At 39.5% G+C, this 22,996-nt stretch overlaps 1 protein-coding gene across 2 annotated transcripts in view; it reads left to right on the top strand.

Annotated features, from left to right (window-relative positions):
• The window catches only part of SETBP1 (SET binding protein 1), a 474,204-nt gene that overhangs the window by 323,459 nt on the left and 127,749 nt on the right, over positions 1-22,996 (top strand). For both annotated transcript variants that reach the window (XM_056824366.1, XM_056824367.1), the window contains exon 5: positions 603-4,080. In XM_056824366.1, the coding sequence (XP_056680344.1) occupies positions 603-4,080 (3,478 nt within the window). The remainder of the gene's footprint in view (positions 1-602; positions 4,081-22,996) is intronic.

A 22,996-nucleotide genomic window follows, 5' to 3' on the forward strand; every position in this document is an offset into this window, starting at 1 on the left:
GGTTGTGCTTCTAGCCCTTAGATCTTAGAATTTCTTTTGTTCTCTCCTACAGAGAATACTTACTTATGAGCCAGGAAGTCAGAACTTTAGTGAAATGTGAAAAACATTATCTTCTACAAAGTATTCAAGAAAAACTGAAGAAATGGAAGAAGTACTTTTTTTAGAGATCAAGGAGGGAGTAGGGATGCATGATGGTAGAGGGGAAAGAACCCTAAGCTAAGAATCAAAATACCTAGGCTCTAGTCCGTGCTTTCTTTGCTATAAAACAGCTATGTGACTCTGTTTTCACCTGGGCTTCCTCATTTGTAAAAATAGCCCTAAGATTCTGTGATTCTAATTTTAAACTGAAACTGGTTAGACTATGATTCTATTTTATTTGAAAGCAGGGCCTTGAGATTAGACCCTATTTAAGGTTCATTTGAGACCATTGTTAATATAGTTTTATCACTGCACTTTAAGGAATCCTTATAAAATGGCTTGGTGTTAGAAGAAGTTGTTAAAGTAGTCATTTGCCTCTTACTTTCAGATAATTAAGAGTCTCAACATTAACTTTGTTAATGGCACCAATGTACTTATCCCCCTCCCCCTTCTCTTTCTCTCAGGTTTATGAGAGGCCCCAGAAACATGCAGCCCTCCACTATGATCCCAGCCTCCAACAGGACTTCACTGGAGACACCCTAAAACCAAAGCACCAGCAAAAAAGCAGCAGCCAGAGCCACATGGATTGGTCTGCCAGCTCGGATAATGGGCCCACCACTCAGAATTGCTTTATTAGCACAGAATCTGGTCGAGAAACTCCAGGCCCTACCAAGATTCCAACCCTTGAGCCTGTGGCTTCCTTTGCCAAGTCCCAAGGAAAGAAAGGTAGTGTGAGCAGCACATGGAGTCAGCTGTCTAGCAGTAGCAAAGATCTGCTCTTGGGTAATGTGGTCCCAGTCCCAAGCAACATCAGTTCACCAGCCCAGACCACTAGCTCAGCTGAGTGCAATGGACTCCCAACCTTAGTAGACCAAGATGGAGGAGGATTAATGGAGCCTCCAGATCCCCCGGCTGGAAACAGCAAGAAGAAGTCAAGCAAAAAAGACTTAATAAATCAAACCATACAAAATTCAGACCTGGACTGGGTCAAGAATGCCCAGAAAGCATTTGAGACCAAAAGTCACGATAACTTGGAAGGGAAGAAGGAAGGCTACTCCACAGACAACATCCAAGAGGTATCACCAGCCAGGCAGAATGTGAGTTCCATTGGTAATCCTGAAAATGATATGAGTCATGTCCGGATTACTATTCCCATCAAGACTCCAACCCTAGACCCACCTAGCCATAAAAGGAAGAAGAGGCAGTCTGTGAAAACAATGGTGGAAAAAATCATACCAGAGAAAGCCTTGGCTTCTGGAATCCCCATGAGCAGTGAAGTAGCTAGCAGGATACTCTCTCACCCTGAGGGAAGTAAAAAGGATCCTCGTACTACCAAGCTTGCTAAAATTATGGAGAATGAGCCTTCCTCAGTTGTGTTGGAAGGCATTGGAAGTGCTGAGAAGGTTCTCTCCAGTAATGCAGCCAGAGTGCGAAAAACTCCCCTGGTCATGACTCCTTCACCATGCACAGAATCACCCCTCTCAAGCAAGCTGTCAGAAATTCAGCACCCTAAATTTGCTGCAAAACGGAGGTGGACCTGCAGCAAACCAAAACCCACCAGTATCCTGCGGGAGTCAGCCATGACCACTTCAGAAAAACTCATGGTAGAGCCACCTTCTGCATATCCTATCACCCCATCTAGTCCTCTGTACACCAACACAGACAGTCTCACTGTGATCACACCAGTTAAAAAGAAGAGAGGACGACCAAAGAAACAACCTCTACTCACTGTTGAGACAATTCATGAGGGAACTTCCACCAGCCCAGTCAGCCCAATCAGCCGGGAATTTCCTGGCACTAAGAAGAGGAAGAGAAGACGCAATTTGGCCAAACTGGCCCAGTTAGTGCCAGGAGAAGAGAAATCCATGAGCGAGATGAAATTCCATAAAAAAGTTGGAAAACTTGGTGTTCTGGACAAGAAGACCATCAAGACCATCAACAAGATGAAGACCCTTAAGAGGAAAAACATCTTGAATCAGATCTTATCCTGCTCCAGCAATATTGCCCTGAAGGCAAAAGTACCACCCCAGACTAACCCTGGGGGATCAGCCATTGACAGCAGACTGGGTAAACAGATCAATGTCAGCAAGAGAGGGACCATCTACATTGGCAAGAAGAGGGGCAGAAAACCTAGGGCAGAGCTGCAGCCCTCGTCTGAAGAACCTAAGACAGCCATCAAACACCCAAGGCCTGTTTCTAGCCAGCCGGATATTCCAGCCGTGCCTTCCAACTTTCAGTCACTTGTGGCATCTTCACCAGCAGCTATGCACCCACTTTCTACACAGTTAGTCGGGTCTAATGGCAACCTGAGCCCCGCCAGCACTGAAATCAATTTTTCAGAGTTGAAAACTATGCCAAATCTTCAGCCCATCGGTGCTCTTCCTACCAAAACCCAGAAAGGATTACACAGCGGAACCTGGAAACTGTCACCTCCCAGGTTGATGGCCAACTCACCTTCACACTTGTGTGAGATTGGGTCCCTGAAGGAAATCACACTGTCACCAGTGAGTGAGTCACACAGTGAGGAGACAATCCCTAGTGACAGCGGCATTGGGACAGACAACAACAGCACATCTGATCAAGCTGAGAAGAGTTCAGAATCCCGCCGGCGGTACTCCTTTGACTTCTGCTCTTTGGACAATCCGGAGGCCATCCCATCTGACACCAGCACAAAGAATCGACATGGCCACCGGCAGAAGCATCTCATCGTGGACAATTTCCTTGCCCACGAAAGCATCAAGAAGCCAAAGCACAAGCGGAAAAGAAAAAGCCTGCAGAACCGTGACAACCTCCAGTTCCTTGCAGATCTAGAAGAGCTTATCAACAAGTTCCAGATGTTCAGGATCTCCCACCGGAGTTATACATTCTATCATGAGAATCCGTATCCCAGTATTTTTAGAATCAACTTTGATCACTATTACCCGGTGCCATATATACAGTATGACCCCTTGCTCTATCTTCGAAGGACCTCAGACATGAAGTCCAAGAAGAAGCGTGGTAGACCTGCCAAAACCAATGACACCATGACAAAGGTGCCTTTTTTACAGGGGTTCAGCTACCCTATCCCCAGTGGAAGTTACTATGCACCCTATGGAATGCCTTACACATCAATGCCTATGATGAACCTTGGTTATTATGGTCAGTACCCAGCTCCTTTGTACCTATCTCACACTCTTGGCACAGCTTCACCATTTATGAGGCCAACAGTGCCACCACCCCAGTTCCATGCAAGCTCCCATGTGAAGATGTCCAGCACTGCCAGGCACAAAGCAAAACATGGAGTGCATCTGCAGACACCTGTAGGCATGGGCCTTGGAGACATACAGCCATCTCTCAATCCCCCAAAGGTGGGTAGTGCTGGGTTGTCCAGTGGTCGCCTCCACAAAAGGAAACACAAACACAAACACAAGCACAAGGAGGACCGAATCCTGGGGGCCCATGATGACCTGAGCGGTCTCTTTGCAGGCAAGGCCACGAGCTTCTCTAGCCATGTTTTGGGCGAGCGACTGAGCAGCGCTGACAAAGACCTACCCCTGATGGGTGAGAAGAGTAGGCATAAGGAGAAACAGAAACACCAACACAGTGAGGTCAGCCACAAAGCTTCTAAGAGCAACTTTGAGGTTGACACCCTGTCAACCCTGTCACTCTCTGATGCCCAGCAGTGGACCCAGGTGAAGGAAAAAGGAGATACTAGTGGAGACCCTGCTGACTCCTGTACCAAGAAGTTCTCCAGTGGCAGCAGTGGAGAGAACAGCAACACGAGGTCAGAGACCTTGGATGTGTTTGGTGACATGAACCCATTGAATGACAAGTGGGACAGTGAAGTGGGTGGGAGTAAAAGAAGGAGCTTTGAAGGTTTTGGAACATACAGGGAAAAGGACATCCAAGCCTTCAGGATGAACCGAAAGGAAAGAAGCACCTATGACTCCTCAGTGTCTCCAGGTAAGTCCAGTGCTCAGTGATGACTATTCTAAACAAAGGAGGTATTCCTCACTGCAGAGATCTTATTTAAAGTATAAGTCAATTCCTTCTTTTCCAGGCTTTGGACATCAGAATTTAATTGTCGGCACCTTTTTTATGTTCACTTTTTTGAACACGTTAGAGTCAAATGAAAGCCAGTTTCTTCTTACAGTTGGTTTAGTGACTACCTAGCATTTCTGTCCATGATTTGTTAGTCTTCCATATTCTGCCCTGTTTATTCTGTGTTTTCTTAGGAAATTATTTGGGGTCCATGAACCTCCAATGGCTGTCAAATTCTTAATTGTGAGAATCACTGGCATCTTTGCTTTTTTTATCAGAGATGAAAGAAAGATGTAAGTGATATGACCAGGTGATCTCTAATGTCATTGGTTGGGGAAAAAAAGGGAATGCCTCAAAAAAGATCCATAGGCTTTTTTACAGGATCCCCATAATGCCAGGGTTCCTGTTCTCCTATCAAAGAGCACTCAGTTGACCTGAAGTGGCCCCTTCTACAGTTGGAACCCCAGTGAGGGATTCTCAGCAGGTTAATTCTAATCAACTTACAAGCCACAGACCTCAGCCTAGTGAGATCAAGGGTTTTGACTTCTGAACATAGGACTCTTATGTTATCTCTCAGGTACTTAAAATGATGGTAAGATTCAAGGAAGTTGAGGAAACCAGCAATTAATAGCATCCTCTCTCCTTGGAGCCTATGGGCTTTTAAAATGCTAACTTAGGAGAGCATCAGAAGGAGGAGGAGACTTATGGCTCCCTTGCATCTCAAATTTTAGGCTCTAGGGAAACACCAGGAGTGGGGGGGGGGTACATTTAACAATGCTATAACTTCCTTTAACATGGTAGAGTGGAAAGAGTGTTGGCTTTGGAATCAGAGGACTAGTCTCTATCGTATACTCTCTTAGTAACCTTGCTTTACTTCTCTTGGCTTTGGTTTCCTCATCTGTAAAATTAGAGGACTGGTCTTTATAAATGGCCTTCACAATCCTTCCTAGCACTAAATCTATGATCATATGAACCTTCTTTTATTCTGAGGGCATTTCCAATGGGAAGGAAAGTACAGTTCAAAACTTCTGATATTGATGTGACATTACCAGCAGCATTCATCATATTCCCTTCCTGCTACCTGTGGCTTCCCAGCAGTGGAAATATTGTTTGGTCAATGTCCCCCTCCTCCACATTCCCTCACCAAAATTCCACTGACCCCCCCTTTCAGGCTCCCAGTTTCCTGCCAGTATCTCCCACAAATCACTTTACAGGTTACAAGGCTTTCAATGAAGAGCACATTAAGTAGCTCCTTAACACATAAAAAGTAGGGAATCCCTGCCTTAAGTGTCAAGACAGTTATAAAACCACAGTAATATACAACTTTTTACCCCAAAGCAGAAAATTAAAAGGTCCTCCTTCCATGGCTGAAATGCAGAAGCACTGGGGGGAAGAAACAAATCTCTGAGGCCTGCCAGGGCTTTTTTTATCCATTCCCTTCTCATATTCCTCCTCAGGAATGAATAATTACAGAAGGTGGGAGCTGTCCATTAATGAATAATTATATACATTTCCCTAGCTAGCAGGTTTCAGAAAGAAATACAGTTATTAGTTAAGAGGTGTCATTTAAGAAAGGTTCATATTTCCCCTTCAAACCTCCACCCTAATCTCTAGCATGGGATTTGTTATAGTGGTGGTCTCTTGGGTTAATGAAGGCCGATTAGCATTCTTGTCCTTTTGGATGTGCTGTGGGAGATAAATGATCCAAAAAGGATCCCCCCCCCCCAAAGACAATTGACAAGTCTGACTTCTACTTTTTTGTGGATCCTCAGTATTGTGCAGCGTGCACAGAGTGCAGTCTGGATGTTGAAGCCTGCCCTAAGAAAGGAGTTAATGTAACCTTAAGCCCAAGGCATGTTCCTGATTTCCCTTTCAGCCTTGGCAGAGCTGGCAGAGCTGAACCTTGGGACCTCACCTAGCCAGGGGCAGAGTTGGTTCTCATTTCTGCATTTTCTGAGCTTTATTTAGGCGGAAAACAATGTCACGGTTTCACTCAGAAGACTCAACAAACAAGAAGCATAATTTGTTGGAAAATAAGAGAGTTATTTCAGGGCAGCCAAGAGGGGCTTGTCACCATGATCACACATTAAAGAAACAATCTGATTAATATTTTCCTAAACCAGACTATATTATTTTGGGGTTGTTTGAGCTCCAACAAGTTGCCTAGTTACAGACTCAGCTCCTATCATTTTCAGGGTCTCGCAGTTGGCTTCCATTCTTGCCATAATGCTTTCCTTGTATTTTCATTTGAATGTCTCTGGTGACATTTTTGTCCAAAGTGCCTTCACATCTGTTAACTCCCTTGATTCTCACATCAGCCCAATGAGACCAAAAGAAAAAAAAAAGGCACTAGTGTGGATAGTGGGAAGTTCATACACTTGGGATTCATGTGGCTTGGGTTCTAGTTTCTGCTCTTACACTTATTAGCAGACACTATTCCATAGTGGTTAGAGCTCAGGAGTTGTTATAAGAAAGTCCTAAGTTTCAATCTCACCTGAAATATTTACTAGCTGATCAAATCTGAGCAAATTACTTAAATTCTCTGAGTCACAGTTTCCTCATCTATAATAGCATCACCTTTCCCACAGGATTGTTGTGAGGCTCAAATTAGATATCTTATCTAAAGTATTTCTCAAACCTTAAAATGCTATATAAATGTCAGCAAGATTGTTATTATTAGCTGTATGACCTTCAGAAAGACTCTACTTTTCTGGGCCTCATATTCTTCCTCTATGAAATGAGAGGTTGTAACTAAGCTACTACCAAGATTTCATTCTGTCTCTCCAGCTCCATGATTTTTTCAATCTTTTACTCCCTAAGGAAACTGAGGCCTAAGCAGTTGATTTAGCATAAACAGCATAAAAAAAGCCTAATCAGTATGGAATACTATTGTGCTACAAGAAATGATGAGGAGATTAATTTTTTTAAAAAACTTGGAAAGAACTACATGAAACAAGCAGGACCAAGAGAACATTAGATACAACTATAAATTTGATATATGAAGAATCATTTGTAAGTGTTCACCTCCAGAAAATGAACTGAGAAATGGAAACTTGAAACATAGAATCTATATATTTTGTCAGATATTGCTTTATTTGGGGGCAGCTGAGTAGATCAGTGGATTGAGGGTCAGGCCTAGACCCAGGACTTCCTGGGTTCAAATCTGGCCTCAGACACTTCCCAGTTGTGTGTACCTGGGCAAGTCACTTAACCCCCATTGTCTAGCCCTTACCACTCTTCTGCCTTGGAGCCAATACATAATATTGACTCTAAGATGGAAGGCAAGGGTTTATTTAAAAAAAAAGATATTGCTTTCTTTGATGTGATGAAAGGAGGAAGGGACTGACTTCAAAAAATGAATTTAAATGTTTTTAATAAAAAAATATATTAATAGTTAAAAATAAAAACCTGATCAGTAACAAAGCCAACATTAAAAAGAATCAAGTGTCGTGACTTTAGAGCCAATGCTCTTCCCATGATCTATTCCTTTTGAAAACCCTCACCCAGCAAATTACTAGTCTTCCCCTAAGGTAGCTGAACAGTGATTATATAACTGGTCAAGAGAAGTAGAGTAATTAAGAAGACATTCTGTTACTTAATTCAAAACCAATGAGGAATCGTTCCTTATAGCCTAATCTTCTCTAAATGTCAACCCTTTAATGTCTCCAGTGATGGGTCTTCTATCCCTTTCCTTATTGGTTCAGTTTGCAAAATATTTGTGAAATTCTTAACCACGGGTGTAACATGGAGTTAACTGAGCATATTGCCCCTATTTGAAAACATGTTATTGACAGCCTTTCTATACCTTTTTTCTTTCCTTGATTATCTCATGAGAATCAAGAGAGACTTGATTCAGTACTGCCCTCATTCCACTTCTTGTCTCCATCTTTGGCTGCTCCTAAACAGTCATTTACATCTGGAGCATCAGATAATGCCCTTTAATATATCTTGATAGTAGTGACCCAGTAATACTTTTTCTTCCCCTTCTCCTTCTCCCCTATATTTCAGGGAGATATGGAGATTGCTCCTCCTCTCTTGCCATCATCCTATAGTATCTGATTATTAGCTCTCCCAATAACAGGTATTTCACATTAAAAGCATTGTCAACTTCTTCCCAATGGAGGCTTAATTTTTTAAATGAACTAAGAGATGAGTCTGGTTATACCTCTGAGACACTTCTTGGGGATTGGAATAGTGAAAGACACTATATAAATTTAAGTCATTATCATTACGGAGAGAGGAATTAGAGACCCCATTTAGCAATAGCAGCAGTTGCACACTTCATTTCCTCTTCAGCAGTCAGAAAATCATTTATTTCCTATCCCTCTGCCCCACCAGATGGCAAAGTTATTTTTCTAGCCATCTCTTAACATATCTACAGTTCATACTGTATCCCTACACCAACACTTCCTTCTTTCCTTTCACTTTCTTGCCTTGTCTTCTCTCTTATTTCAAACATGGTGACTATTAGGATGTTTGTGTCATGTAAGCCAACTACTATGTAGCCACTTATACATCTTTGCTTTCTCCTTCTTGCCTCATCTCTTCCCTCCTTTCCTCCTCTTCCTCTCTCCTATTTCAAATATGGTGGATTTTTAGAATTGCTTATATATTATAAGCCAAGTGCCATGTAGCCATTTATGGAATCAGGCTGGAACCAATAAATAACTAATGGAGAACAGAACCATAGAATCTTAGCTAGAAGGATCATTAGAGGTCAGTTACTCCAACTTATTTTAGTCACTACAGGAATCACCTCTAAAGCATCTCAATGATACCATCATTTATTTAGATCATAGCAATGAACATTTTATCACCAAATAAAAATGTGATCATCAGCATTTTGGAGAAATCTCTCATGAGGATGCAAAAGAAGTTTCTTTCAGTCACAATCTTCCTTCAGAGTCCTTATATATCTTAACAAATAATTATGCAAAGCTTCCTAAGCACATCAGACATTCTGGCTGGAAAGTAACAGATTTCTCTCAGATAAGGGAGTAGCAGTGAACATTATAAATTTATACACATATTAGTCACATGTGGATATTAAGTAGGATAATAATCATCAATATGAAATTGGACTTAAGTGTTCTATGACCATTGCAAGCACTGTTGTCTCTCTTTCCTTTGTTGTTATTCAGTCATTTTCAGTCCTGTCTAATTCATTGTGACCCCATTTGAGATTTCTTGGCAAAGATATTGGAGTAGTTTGCCATTTCTTTCCCTAGTTCATTTGATAGAAAAGGAACTGAGGCAAAGAGGATTAGAGGCTTACCCAGGGTCACACAGCTACTAAGTGTCTGAGACTGGATTTGAACTTGGTTCTTCCTGACGCAAAGCCTGACACAATCTACTGAGCCACCTAGGTCTTTGGAATAATCTCTGTGGTTTGTTCTATCTCTGATATTCTGTGATTCTTTAGATATGATACAAGAGTGTATGTATATGCATGTGTAAATGTAAAATGAAAATTGGAAAGATGATTAGAATAAGAGATATTAAACTGTATAGTCTTTTTTTACTATAAACTACTGTGAAAAGGTATCTCTCTGCCAGTAATTTGGATCCCATGCAACTTCTGTGGACTGATGTATGAGACTGAAGAATATTTTTTTTTTCTGGTGGATTATTACAAAGGTCATTTTTCCCCCTTCCCTGTGTTAACTATTATATATTTATTTTGTTGAACTTCCTAAGATTCTACCCAAAGCCCCCTTGGAAACCTAGTATTTATCAAATTAAATGTTGTGACCCATAACTTTCTGGAAATGTGAAAAAAAATTGCATAGTCTTGGCCATGTTGAAGCCAGTGATCAAGAAATTCCACCTGCAGAGCATGGAGTCCCCAGGCCATTTATCTTTCCCAGTTTGGCACAGTTTCACAAGTACTGTTGGAAGTTTTTATTTAGACCACTAAAGGATTGGGGAAGTATGAACATTCTGGACTGGGTGTGCAGAAACTGTGGTTTTGACAAACTTGGCATGGATATGCCACTGAACCATTCTTGGCTAAGGAAAGCAGCCATGCTCACAGCTTCCCAAGAGTGGCCAGTCATGGGGCAGAAATAAATGAAGTAACTGCTGCATGGAAGGAAGTCTGGGCTTCCTTCTCTCCTGACTCAAGGATTCCTTCTCTCTAGAAATTAACTTTTTGGGGGATACTGTGGAAGAGGCTTGGAGGGAAGAATCTTCCTCAGGCTGACACAACCTGGGGGGGATTTCATCCCACTGATTACCTTTGGCAAAGACTAAATTTTTTTTCCCCAAATAGCACATAAAAGCCCGTTTGCAGAAATTAAAATATGTGTGGAAGGATTAAGAAACCAGAAAAACTCATGGCCTCTCCCAGCTATATATGAAAGGACTTCAGAGGTTATTTAAATCCAACTCCTATGTGAATAGGAACACCTTCTAAAACATCCTCAATAACCAGATACTGAATCTCCACTTGAGGACCTCCTAGTGTTTAGATGTTCATTACCATAGAGATACATTTTTCACTTTTGGACAACTGTAATTTTTAGAAACTTTCCTCTCATACCATACCAAGATCCACTTCCAGGATATGCTTTTTACTTTACTTACTTCTCAATAAATAATCGGTATGTAAAATCTTTCTCTTGTGTGTGAGCCATGTCAAGTGTGCCATGGAAAAATGAATTTATAGGCTTTCCAAGATCAATGGAGAAGAATATTGTGCTCCAATATGATTGGCACCTGAAACTGCCTGAGATCAAGCTACAGCTCGTTTTTATGAAGCATGAACTCCTTCCTTTGGTTATAAGTGGGTACATCTTGTTCTTGTGCCTTTCTGTGTGTCCCATCTCAGCCCCTGCAAAAGTTCATAATACAAAGTATTTAAAGGCACATTCAAGATGTGGCATTGTGTTTTTCTATATTTGGTTAGGAGGAAGGTATTCTACATTTATCTTCTTTTTCCTTCCCCATCTGCCTGTACTGTATAGTCCTTGAGTATGATGAAGGTCATTTACAAGGTACCAGCAAATAGTCTACTATGCATATGTAGAAGAACCCACCCTTACAAAACTTATAAACAAATGAATGGATGTGTAGATGGATGGATGCATGAATAAGCTTTTGAGTACTTACTATGTGCAAAGTACAGTGCAAAGCATTAAAGATACAAATAGAAAAACAAAACAGTCTTTGTCCTTGAGGACTTTGCTTTCTAATAAGAAATACAACAGTTACTGGAGGATTCAGTTACAAATCAGGAAGAAAAAAATCTGTTTCTGATGGTGATCAATTTGACAGTGCCAAGGATTTTGATTGGGAGGATTTTTTCCCTCCTGCAAGAACCTCTCCCTCTTTTCTCCCCTCTGGGACTTCAGGAGCCATGTTTTTTTTGTTTTTTTTTTTGGGAACCAGGGACAGGCAGTACTTGGAAAAGTAGTCACCAGATCCTGTTTCCACCGGGCTTGCTCCCTTGGACAAAGACCGTAGGGTTGACCCACTAGCAGGACTACTACTGGTCTGGGAGAAGGGATGGTAGAGGGGAAGGGTCACTTATTTATCCCAGGGCTCTTGAATTTTCTTGCCAATCAGTGGTAATTGGTCATCTGTTTATGGTGGATCTTTTCTCCATAATTTTTTTTCTTTCTTCAGTGACTATGGGAGATAGGCTGAGCTTGATAGAAAGGAAACATTAAGTTGAAACGGGGAGAAAATGTACTAGTATATAATTTTTTTAAATAGTATCAAGGCTTTATTTTAAGAAAATAAATGAACCTAATTAAGAAAAGAAATCCTGTGTACACATGAAAAACTAATGAATAGATTATGTGATTCTGTTAACATTTTTTAATTCATTCTCTGGAGGTGAACATTACAAGTAATTCAAGTCTTTGATGACTCCCAGCATTAAATCTGTGGCTGTATTTCAATCACTTCTTCTTATAATTTTTTGTAAGATTGTTTGGTTTTTTTATTAGTCAGCTTGTTTCTTACAGTCAGTAGTATTTCATCACAATCATATACCACAGTTTGTATCCATTCCCCAACTAATGGATATCTCCTCAATTTCTAGTCTTCCAGATGCCACAGAGAGAGTGACTGTCAATCTTTTGGAACATGTAGGTGCTTGTCCTTTTTCCTTGATTTCCTTGGGAAACAGACCTGGCATTAGTACTACTGAGTCTAAGGAGTTTTTTGGTTTTTTTTGGAAGAGTTTTATAACTCTTGGGGAAAATTTTCAAATTGCTCTCCAAAATGGTTGGATCATTTCATAACTCCACCATTATTAGTGTTCCCATTTTTCCACATTCCCTCCAACATTCATCGTTTAGCTTTTTTGTCATTTTACCCAATCTGATGTGTATGAGACGATGTCTCAGAATTTTTTTAGTCAGCATTTCTCTAATCTGTAATAAATAAAGCATTTTCATATATCTACATATTTTGATTTCTTCATCTTTTGCCCATTTATCAATTGAGGGATGGCTCTTTTTCTTATACATTTGACAAAGTTCTCTATATATTTTAAACATGAGACCTCTGAGAGGCTATCTATAAATGTTTTCTCCAGTTTTCTGCTTCCCTTTTTGATAACATTTGTTTTATTTATACAAAAACTTTTTAATTTAATGTACTCAGACTTCTCTATTTTATGTCTCATAATGCCCTCCATGTCTTGTCAACTCATAAATTCCTCTTCTATCCATAAATCTGATAGGTAATATCCTTATTCTTCTAATTTATTTATATCTCTTTTTATGTCTAGATCACATATCCATTTTGATCTTATCTTAGTGAACAGTGTTAAGATATTGATCTCTACCTTGTTTCTACCAAATTACTTCCTAGCTGTCTCAATAATTTTTAACAAATAATGATTTCTTATCCCAAAAATCTCAATCTATGCTTTTTTTCAAATAGAAGATTACTATGATCCTTTACTATTGTTGTATGCCTGTCCCGTTCCACTGATCTACTTTTCTTTTGCTTAGCCAGTGCCATATAATTTTGATAATTATTGCTTTATAACAGTTTAAAATTTGATACTTCTAGACATCCTTCCTTTACATTTTTTATTAATTATTTTGATATCCTTTATCTTTTATCCTTCCAAACAAATTTTGTCATTTTTTTTGTTCAATAAGATTTCTTTTTAGTAATTTGATTTGGATGACATTGAATAAGTAGATTAGCTTAGGTAGAATTATAATTTTAATTATATTAGCTCTGCCCATCCATGAACAATTAGTATTTCTCCAATTACTTAAATTTGTTTTTATTAGTATAAAAAGTATTTTATAGTTATGTTCATGTAGATCCTGAGTTTGTTTTGGCAGATATTTCTCAGGTATTTTGTTCTATGAATAGTTCTTTTAAATAGAGTATCTAAGTCTGTCTGTTTTTCAAAGAGAAAAATAACAATTTTCTTGAGGTGTAAAACCTATATCTTATAAGGAGACTTTCCCACTGTAAAAAAAAAGTAAAAGAAAGGTCCTCTGATAAAGACTCAGCAAGTTCTGACAGGATGTTGGACCAAGTAAGAAAAATGGTCATTGATTTGGGAATATTTGTGACTAGGTATCTCCAAATGTTCAGTTTTCATCTGATCTCTGTTCTCATTTAGCATTACCCTTTGTAGATGTTTGAGTTATGCTGTTTAAGGTAGTATTGATACTGTTTAAAAGCACTGAGCTAACCTGGCTTATCCCTCTGTCCAAATGGCCTTTCACAGATCCTTTAGTCCCTGGGCTTTGTGTAGGATAGAATGCTCACAATCTCCAATGAGAAGTGAGTGAGTGAGTGAGTGACAAGGCAAGAAGGTGGGGTGATAAAGATGACAAAAACATCATGTCTCTCTGGCAGATGTAGAGTCTAAGGGCTTAGGAAAGTGAGAAGATTTCCTTAAGAAGAAGTGACACCCCTTCCCTAGAGATGGAATTTCGTACCTGTCAAAAGGCTTTTAGGTAGCATGATTCATGTGATCTCTATAACCCTGGGAGATAGGTGTACTGGAATTATTTGTTTGTTAGATGAGAAAACCAACACCCAGGTCAAATGACTCATCCATGGACACATAACTAGATAGCAATTGTCCCTGTAATCTAGGTTTTCATATTCTTAGACCAACATTCTTTCCTTTAAAAATTGTTTTATGGGGGGATACCTAATTAGCTCAGTGGATTGAGATCCAGGCCTATCAAATCTGGCCTCAGGTACTTCCTAGCTCAGTGACCCTGGAAAAGTCACTTAACCCCCATTGCTGAACCCTTACTCATCTTCTGCCTAGGAACCAATACATGGTATTGATTCTAAAATGGAAAGTAAAGAATTTTTCAAAGAATTTTATGAGTGTTCTTTGTTTTTAATTCCATCTCTTCCCAATTCCTGCCCTTCCCTAAAAAACAACTTTGTTACAAAAACAGCAAATAATAAAAACACTCATATTAATCTCACTTGGGAGCATAGATACAATTATGCACGCCACACCTCTCTAGTTGAAGAAGACCAAAATGGCATGACTTAATTGGGTTCAATGTACAGTGTATACAGTTTGTTTTTTAGTGAACATAATTTCTATTTTTATTACCGAAATATGAGATTGACATCTTTTTATTGTGTTCTTTTAAATCTTTTATACTGGTCAAACTTACTTCAATTTTAACTCAAGTCAACAAGCATCCCTCAACTGTCTACTCAATATAGAGCATTGAGCAAGGTTCTTGGAGATCCCAGGAAGAAGATTGAGTCCTTGCCTCAAGTTGCTTCTCTGTATAAAAGCCAATAAATTACATAAATTAGTGTGGTGGACTTTTTGTGTATGTGTGGCTGATCAGACCAATACAACTTTGGAGGGCTCTATTCCATGTTAGGCACAAATAATGTGTATGAGCATTTCAGATGGAGATGTCTCTAAATTTGTGAATCGTTCATCCCTTTGGAGCCACTTCAATTCTACTTTACTCACAGAATACACCACCTTCATTGATGCAGGTACACCATGCTGGAGAGTCCCATGCCAGGTATTCCATGTCTCACTATCAATACTAAAGTTCTTCATAGAGATCTTGAGTGTCCTCCTATCACTTCTTCTGACATCCATATGAGTGCATGACTTATGGAAATTCTCTCTAAAATATCCCTTAAGGAAATGTGTTTGGCATTCTAAAACTGCCTATAGAAAGAAGGAAATTAAATATGTTTTATCATTTTTTAATCAAACTTAGACACTGCATTTATTCTACTAAGGAGAGAAGTATCACTTTTTTTTCTAATTGCCTCCCAAGTCAAATGGGACCACAACCGAAATTTAGTTTCTCAACTCTCCTCTTAGGACCTTTATCAGTATATTCAATTAAATATGCTTTGTTTAGAATTTTTTTAGCTCCCACTTATTGGTCCATTTCTATTTGAGTTGGACACCTATGATTTAGTGTATAGATATCCTGGTTAAATCCCAGGTCACTTACTACTCATTGATCACAAAGAAGTCACTTCAAATCTTTGGACCTCAGTTTCTTAAATTAGGAAACTGGACTTAATGACCCTATGAGGCCTCTTCCAACTCTTCTCAGTAATCCTTTGATCTAGGATAGGGTATGTATTAGTATCCCTATGTCAAATAGCAAGAAATTGAGGTTGTAATAAATAAATTATTTGCCCAAAGTTATATAGCAAGGACATGGCAGAGCAAAGACTAGGTCACATCTTCTGACTTAAGGTTTCTGGGATCATAGATGTAAATCTGTATAGACTTTAGAGGCCACTGAGTTTACATCCCCTCCCCTATATTGTAGAACAAGGAAACTGAGTCTCATAGAAGTTAATTGACATATTGGAGCCATCCAGCTAGTAAATGTATGAGTCAGGATTTGACCTTAGGAGTTCCTGACTGTGTGTCCAGGACTCTCCACTGAACCATCTAGTTGAGGGCACTTTGCACTATCAGCTCCATCTTCTCTTCACTTTGGGGAGCTCTCTCTCCCTCCTCTCTTTCATCTTCACAAGCATTCATTACATTTTACTTTTCACCTGTTTTTCCCAAGAGAATAGTTGCCCATGCCTTCATTATGTCATCGCCCAAACAATGCCATAAATGTAAAAACAAACCTGGGAGTGATTGGACGTGGAAATTTTCCCAATTTCCAGTCTGTTCTACTTAAGTAAACCTCAGAAACCACCCTCTACAAGCCTGCAACCTCAAGGCATTGACCAGAAAATGGGCAAAGCCTCTGACCAGTTGAGAGCCTGCAAGGAATGTGCTCAAAAGTCAGCAGCATGTGTCTTTGCAGGGTGCCCAGGGCGGGTGGGAGAGACTATGAGCAAGCTGGAGGAGCAGAACCACAACTCCACCCCCAGAGCTTCAAATACATCCAGCCAGCTCTTTCTCCAGAGCAGACTACGTGACATCATCCTCTTGGGGATGAGGGCTGGTTGGACAAGTAAGTGACCTGCAGGTGACCCATCGGAGTAGCCAAAAGCCAGAACTGTGCTATTACTTGGAATTAGTCTGGAGTGCAGGTAGATGCAGGATCAGGGAGGGATATCTTTTCATTTGTTCCCTGGAAAATGCTGCCCAGACCTACTCCCCAGGCATACCAGAGTCCCCATTCTGCTGCTCTGTGAGGTGTTGTATTGTGAGCTATTCAAACTTTAGAGCTTGGTGAATACTTAAGGAAAAGAATGGACCTTGTGCTTGAAGGAAAGTGAGCAGAATGGGAGGATAAAACTCAGCATGTGAGAGCTGAGAGGGCCTTCAGAGACTGAACTAGGCCAAGTACTGGAAATAAAGTATTAAATAGGTTAGAAGGCTGAGCTTAGATCATGCAGCTGACAAGCAGCCAAAGCATGCTTTGAACCCAGGACCAAAATTGTTTCTATGGTACCATGATGCCCTTTGTCAAATCTTATGCTATTTTAACTATGCTATTCATTCAACAACAGTGCAAGACAAGATTACAATAAACATTTTTCAATAATATAAGAAACTGTTTTATAACCTAGGCTCTATCTCTTGTATATTTCTATACGTTTGGTTTTAAATTAGTGATAAAAAATAATAACCTCTGCTGCCTAATTGAAACTAAAGATGACAATTGTAAAAATCCCACAATTCCAATTTTAGGAAAAATACCTCACAAATCTAAGGAATTGAGAGGCTTCTTTTCTAGGCTGGGGCAGCTAGATGGCACAGTGTAATAGGTGCCAGGCCTGGAATCAGAAAGGCTCAGTATGAGTGCAAATCCAGCCCCAGACACTTCTAGCTGTGTGACCCTGGTCAAGTCCCTTAAGATTGCTTGTCTCCATTTCCTCATCTCTAAAATGAGCTGGAGCAGGAAATGGAAATCAATTCCAGTATAGTATCTTCATTCAAGAAATTCCCAAGTGGATCATGAAAAGTCAGACATGATGACTGAAAACAAAACAAAACAAAAACAACTGAGCAACAGCAACTTCTCTAGGCTGCCACCCAGTGGATAAAAGTTATGAGGAGGCACATTTCAATTCAATATAAGGAAAAACCTGAGAACAATGAGTCATTCTTCCCAAATGGAGATTGCCCCCAATAGTCTTGAATTCCCTGCCACTAGAGAGGTGTTGAAGATGTGCTTCATGCTTGGAAGAATATTTGGACAAGATCATAGGTGGATCCCTTTCCATTGCGAAGATGAAGTGATTTGGGATGGGAGTGAGGTGGCCAGAAGGCTGATTACCCCACAGGGCTGAGGACCAAAGAGCAGCTTTCAAATGATCTGCTGTTTTTTTCTTGGTAGAGGATGTGGGCACCAAATGATCTTTTAGCTTCAAGTGTTGAAATGTGCCTCCATTTTCCTTGCATCTAACAATAAATATTCTTCATGATGTTGGTTTCTTGGCAGCTCCCGATTGTTCTGTATCTTAAGGATCGATGTTTACTTTCCTCTAAAAGAAATACCCAACCAACTCCCTACCTCAGTAAAGTAGAATAGAAGGGAAAAGACTTAGAGTGGAAGCAATGGAATAAAATGAAAATTTAGATGGAATTAAATACAATCTAATCTAATAATTATAATAAAATGATCATAGAATCTTGGATAAATAAGTAGAAGGGAAATTAGAAGACATTTCTTCTACCCCTTCATATTACAGATGAGAAAACTGAAGTCTGGAAGGAATTAAGTGACTTGCTTAAGGTCATAAAGGCAGTAAGCAATAAAGCCAGGAATTGAACCCAAATCCTCTGCCACTCTGAATTTAGAGTTTGTAGAATGGAACAAGACATTTAAGCCCATGAGCTCAGAGGGGAATGGAATGAAGTAGACACCAAAAACTCCTGGAAGATAGCTTGAAAATGATCTGGTAGAAACCTCTTCATTTTACAAATGAAGAAACCAAGTCTCTGAGATAGTGTAACCCTACCTAGGTTCACAGCAGAGCCAGGCCAGAAATGGAATAAGAGGGAATGGAATTTGACAGATGTTTTCCTAGAGGCAGAAACTGAATTCTTGACTTGCTTGTTCCCTCATTTATTTTTAGTAAAATAATTTTAGTGAGGTAGCAGGGATCTTGGGCAAAGTCACTTCTTTCTTTATAGGGTTACACTTCTCTACCTGACTAGAGATTTGTGAATGTTCCATGACACTTTAATTGGTCTTCATTACCATTTTTCAGATTGAGTAGGCTTGAAGAGAAGGAGCTAGAGTCTGTTCTGCTCATTATCTTTGGGTTTATTTTATGCAATATAAATTTTCGATCTTTACATATGTATGGTTATTCTGAAGTCTTGTTTGGGGAATGAGGCCATCTCTTCCAATTTTCAAGAGCAACCATTCCTTCTTCCTTACCATATATATGCAGGAACTTCATCTCCTTGTTTGTGTAAAGTTGGACTTCTGTGCAGGATTCATAGCTTGGTAGAAGGATAGATTTTTTCCAGAAGACTTCCCAAATCCTTCTTGACAGTGCCATACATCACAGATGGTTTTCTTAAATAGCTGAAATCTCTCTTCTCCTTGGCTTTCTCTACTCCATTTCTCTAGTTCCGGTTGATGCTAATTATAGTAGAAAAAACATCCATCTTAAGACATCTAAGAGAAAAGGATTTCATTTCTGTATGCCTTTCACTAAAATTGGCAGAGGCTTGAAATACTGATTCACTGGAGGAAGTGCTCCACCACATTGGAATAGCTCATCATGCTACCAGTTATTTGGCATTATTTTCATTAAAGAAACTTCAGTTTAGGGTGCTGTCAACCTACCTGGCCATAATTTAGCTTTCTCTCATTTGATGATTTGCCAAGTTCTCAGTTCAGAGACCCCTTTGGCTAATAATCCTGTGGAAAACTGGCCACATCCATTTCCTTTCACTACTCCAACAAGAAAAAAAAAATTGCTTGCCAGGGTGAAAAGAAAGAATGTTGTTGCTTCATGGCAGAAATAGAAAATCTGTCTATTTCCTCCTGCATCAAGTTAGATTGCAAGGCCTATTCTCCAAGGCCCTCCATGATCTGGCTTGCCACACTATTATCCATCCAACCTTGCTTTTCACATTTCCTAGCCTGAATGCTCTTTTCCCATGGGTCACTTCATAAGTCTGCCATAGTTTTTCTTACATTTGCCTTTGCTAACATTTTCCCCTGTGTCTGGAATGACCTTTCATCTCAGTTCTCCCATTCCAAATTCTACCATCCTACCTTCCCCCTAAAATTTACCAGACCCTACTCATCTTCCCCTGTTCTAAAATGGAAAAGTATTCATAGCAACTGTCATAATTGCATCTTAAATTACAGAAAGTTTTTGTATTGTTTTTTGTTGTTTCTCCTCCCAGATCACAAGTTAATTGATGGCAGAAGCCAGGTTCTGGCTTCCAGAATTCTGAAACCAGAAATCTAGCTTCCAGCATTCCATTTTGGTACCACAGTGATGGTGATATAGCATGTAATAAATACATGTTGATCAACTAACATGGTTTATCATATGGGGAAGGGAGTAAGCATTTATATAGAGCCTGGCATTGTACTAAGCACTATTTAACAAATATTGTAGCATTTGATCTCAGAACAATCCTGAAAGGCAGATGCTATAATTACTACAATTATATAAATTGAATAAACTGAGGCAAACCTAGGTTAAATGAATTGCCCATGATCCCATAGATACTGTCTGAGGCTAGACTGTAACCCAGATACTCCAGACCTTGGACCTAGCATTCTATTCACTCTATCATTAGCAGTCTGATGTGCATGAATTCTACACGCCATGACCTCCAGATCAGAAGTAGCCCTGAAATACACTTTTGGAACTACTGGCCTAGGAAAATGAACCCAAGCCATCCATCATCTATTTCTTCTTAAAAGGGAGAAAGGACTTTGATAAATCAAAGCTGTGGAAAGCCCATTGGGCATTTGGATTTAGAACAAAAGACTGTCTTTTTAAGCAAAGAATCCCCTTTTTAAATTGTGTTTTGCTTGGGATAAAATCCTATTTCCACATACATTCATTCCCTGAGCACACAAATAAACCGATAATCAGACAAGTACCCCAAAGTGTGATGTAGTATCAGGAAAAAAGGCAATGTGGCTTAGATGAATATATTTGCTGTGAATAAGCCACCTGTAGGTAATTGAAAGTTGCTTCTAAAAGCATCTATCAATAGGGCATAGGGGGCTCTTTAAGGAAAGGAGGCAATGGCAGTGTCTCTATTCATCTCAGTCCTCCAGCACAATACAATAAATGCATTTCTGTGTTCTGCCATCAATAGTATTTACCACTAACCAATGGTAGCTACATCATTGACCAATTTATCTCTTAACCCCATATGTGGAAAGGTCAGTAATGTACAAAATATGTCATGGCTATTACTACACAAGTTCAATAGTCCCCTTTACTAGCCAGTTCTTTGCCAAGGACAATTTTATATGATTCAAGAAATATGGTTTCTGAAGTATATGAAGATAAATCCTTAGTAAGGGTTATGTTTTCAGGGAAACTCTCTTTAGTGTTGTGCTAAGCAAGATATTTGAGTGGAGACTGTGGGAGCCCTCCATTCCTCATCAGTAATAAGCACTTCCTGCTGGAGAATCATTTCCTGAGCATATATTGTGTGCATAGAACTGGGCTATCTATTACTCTGCCTTTCTGTAGCATCCATACTTAAATCACGTTAAAGGTCCCCAAACATCTTACTACTTAGATTACATGCATTTTGTTAAGGAAGAGATACTATATTTCAACTTCAAGGAATTCCAGTTTCCTCCTCCATTATTTGGCATGGGCTGATTTTAGAGTTTGTTGAAGTAGTTTTCTCTAGCAAAATCGTATGTCACTTGATGGGTAAAAAGCAATGTTCAAACCTATGTGAGCAGGTTAAGGGTTAAGTTGCTCCCTGGAATAAGTTATGCTTCTTTGGAAGAGTGCAATAGCTTGTTCAGTAAGCCAGCCAGTCAACCAACAAGTATTTACTGAGCTCCAGCAGAGGTGCCTGGCACTAAAATAGGGTACCATTGTGTCAGCACAGGAGCAAATAAGGGAGTAGTTAATAGGTATGTATGGGTGTGTATGTGAGTTTCTTAATATGGAAATCTGGTCTGCCCTATAAAACTTTCCTTTCCAACGGATGTATTCTGCCATTTTGAGGAGAGATATGAGAGATCCTAGTTTCATAACTGGTTTGCAGTCCTTATCAGCAAATGTCTTGAGTTTAACAAAACATTGGTGGTAGTGTGAAAAAAGACAGTTAATATTTAAGTGTGTGTGTGGGAATGGCACAATATGGAATACTTTTAGAATGCAGTAAAACATCATTGCCTGAATCACTTGGGTGTGAGTCTAGCTAGAACTAATGAAGAATCTAATTTGTAAAATATTTATAAAGAAATTAAACTTGACTGTTTTTCAAGATAGTAGCTTTGGTTAAAGATGGCAAAATACATTTTGTGCATTATCTCTTTGGAATCTCCAAAGAACTCTGGGAGTTGATCACTATATTAAAGACAGGTAAAAATGCCCAGAAAGAATAAATTATTTACTCAGTGTCACACAGATAGAAAGCCCTGGAGCAGGATTGTGTTGAGATTTTGTTTAAATAGTTAAAGGACTGTCTATAATGACTAGATGTGAGTAGTTTGTAATCACTGTTTGTATGTGAGAGGTGCTTCTAGAATGTTTTCAAGGTATTTGTTCAATTCAATATTTCTGAAGCACTTAATAAGTGTGTGAGGAACTGTGCTAGGTGCTAGGCATACGAGGAAAGACCAAAAATAGATTTTTGGCCCTTGAGCTCACAGACTTCTAATTGGTGAAACAGCATGCAAACAACTATGTATAAACATGCCTTGTATATGATGCATTGGATATAATTTCAGATAGAACTGGGAAGAGCTTCTTGTAAAAGGTAGAATTTTAGCTGACACTTCAAAGAAGTCAGCAGTGGAGCTTTGGAAGAAGAGAAATCCTATTGTCTAGGACGGTCCCTGATTCCATGAAAAACAATTCAGTCTTGGTCTTGACACTCTAGCAGTTTGCAATCAGTCCAGTGTTGGGGGTGGGGAAAGCGGAAGCAAATGGAATATGAGACACAATTTGTTCAGTCATATCCATTAAACAAAGGAATTAAATACCAAACTGAGTATTATTTGTAAGTGTTCTGCTATTTGAAATAGAAGAAATCAGTGGAGAATATACTGAAAGACTTAAAAAGGAGATGAGGTTTGAACCATGATTGAAGCATGACTAATATTTGGCCAAATGGAAAGGGAAGGGGCGGTCATTCAGAGGAAGAACTAAGACACAGAGGCATGAAGAACATTGTTTTAGACTAGAGAAGGAGTGGCCAGGTGACTTCTCTGGGTACTCAGAAGTAAGACTGGTTAGGACGTGTGTGTGTGTG

Source organism: Monodelphis domestica, chromosome 3, assembly GCF_027887165.1.
Source record: "Monodelphis domestica isolate mMonDom1 chromosome 3, mMonDom1.pri, whole genome shotgun sequence".
Taxonomy (NCBI): Eukaryota; Metazoa; Chordata; class Mammalia; order Didelphimorphia; family Didelphidae; genus Monodelphis; species Monodelphis domestica.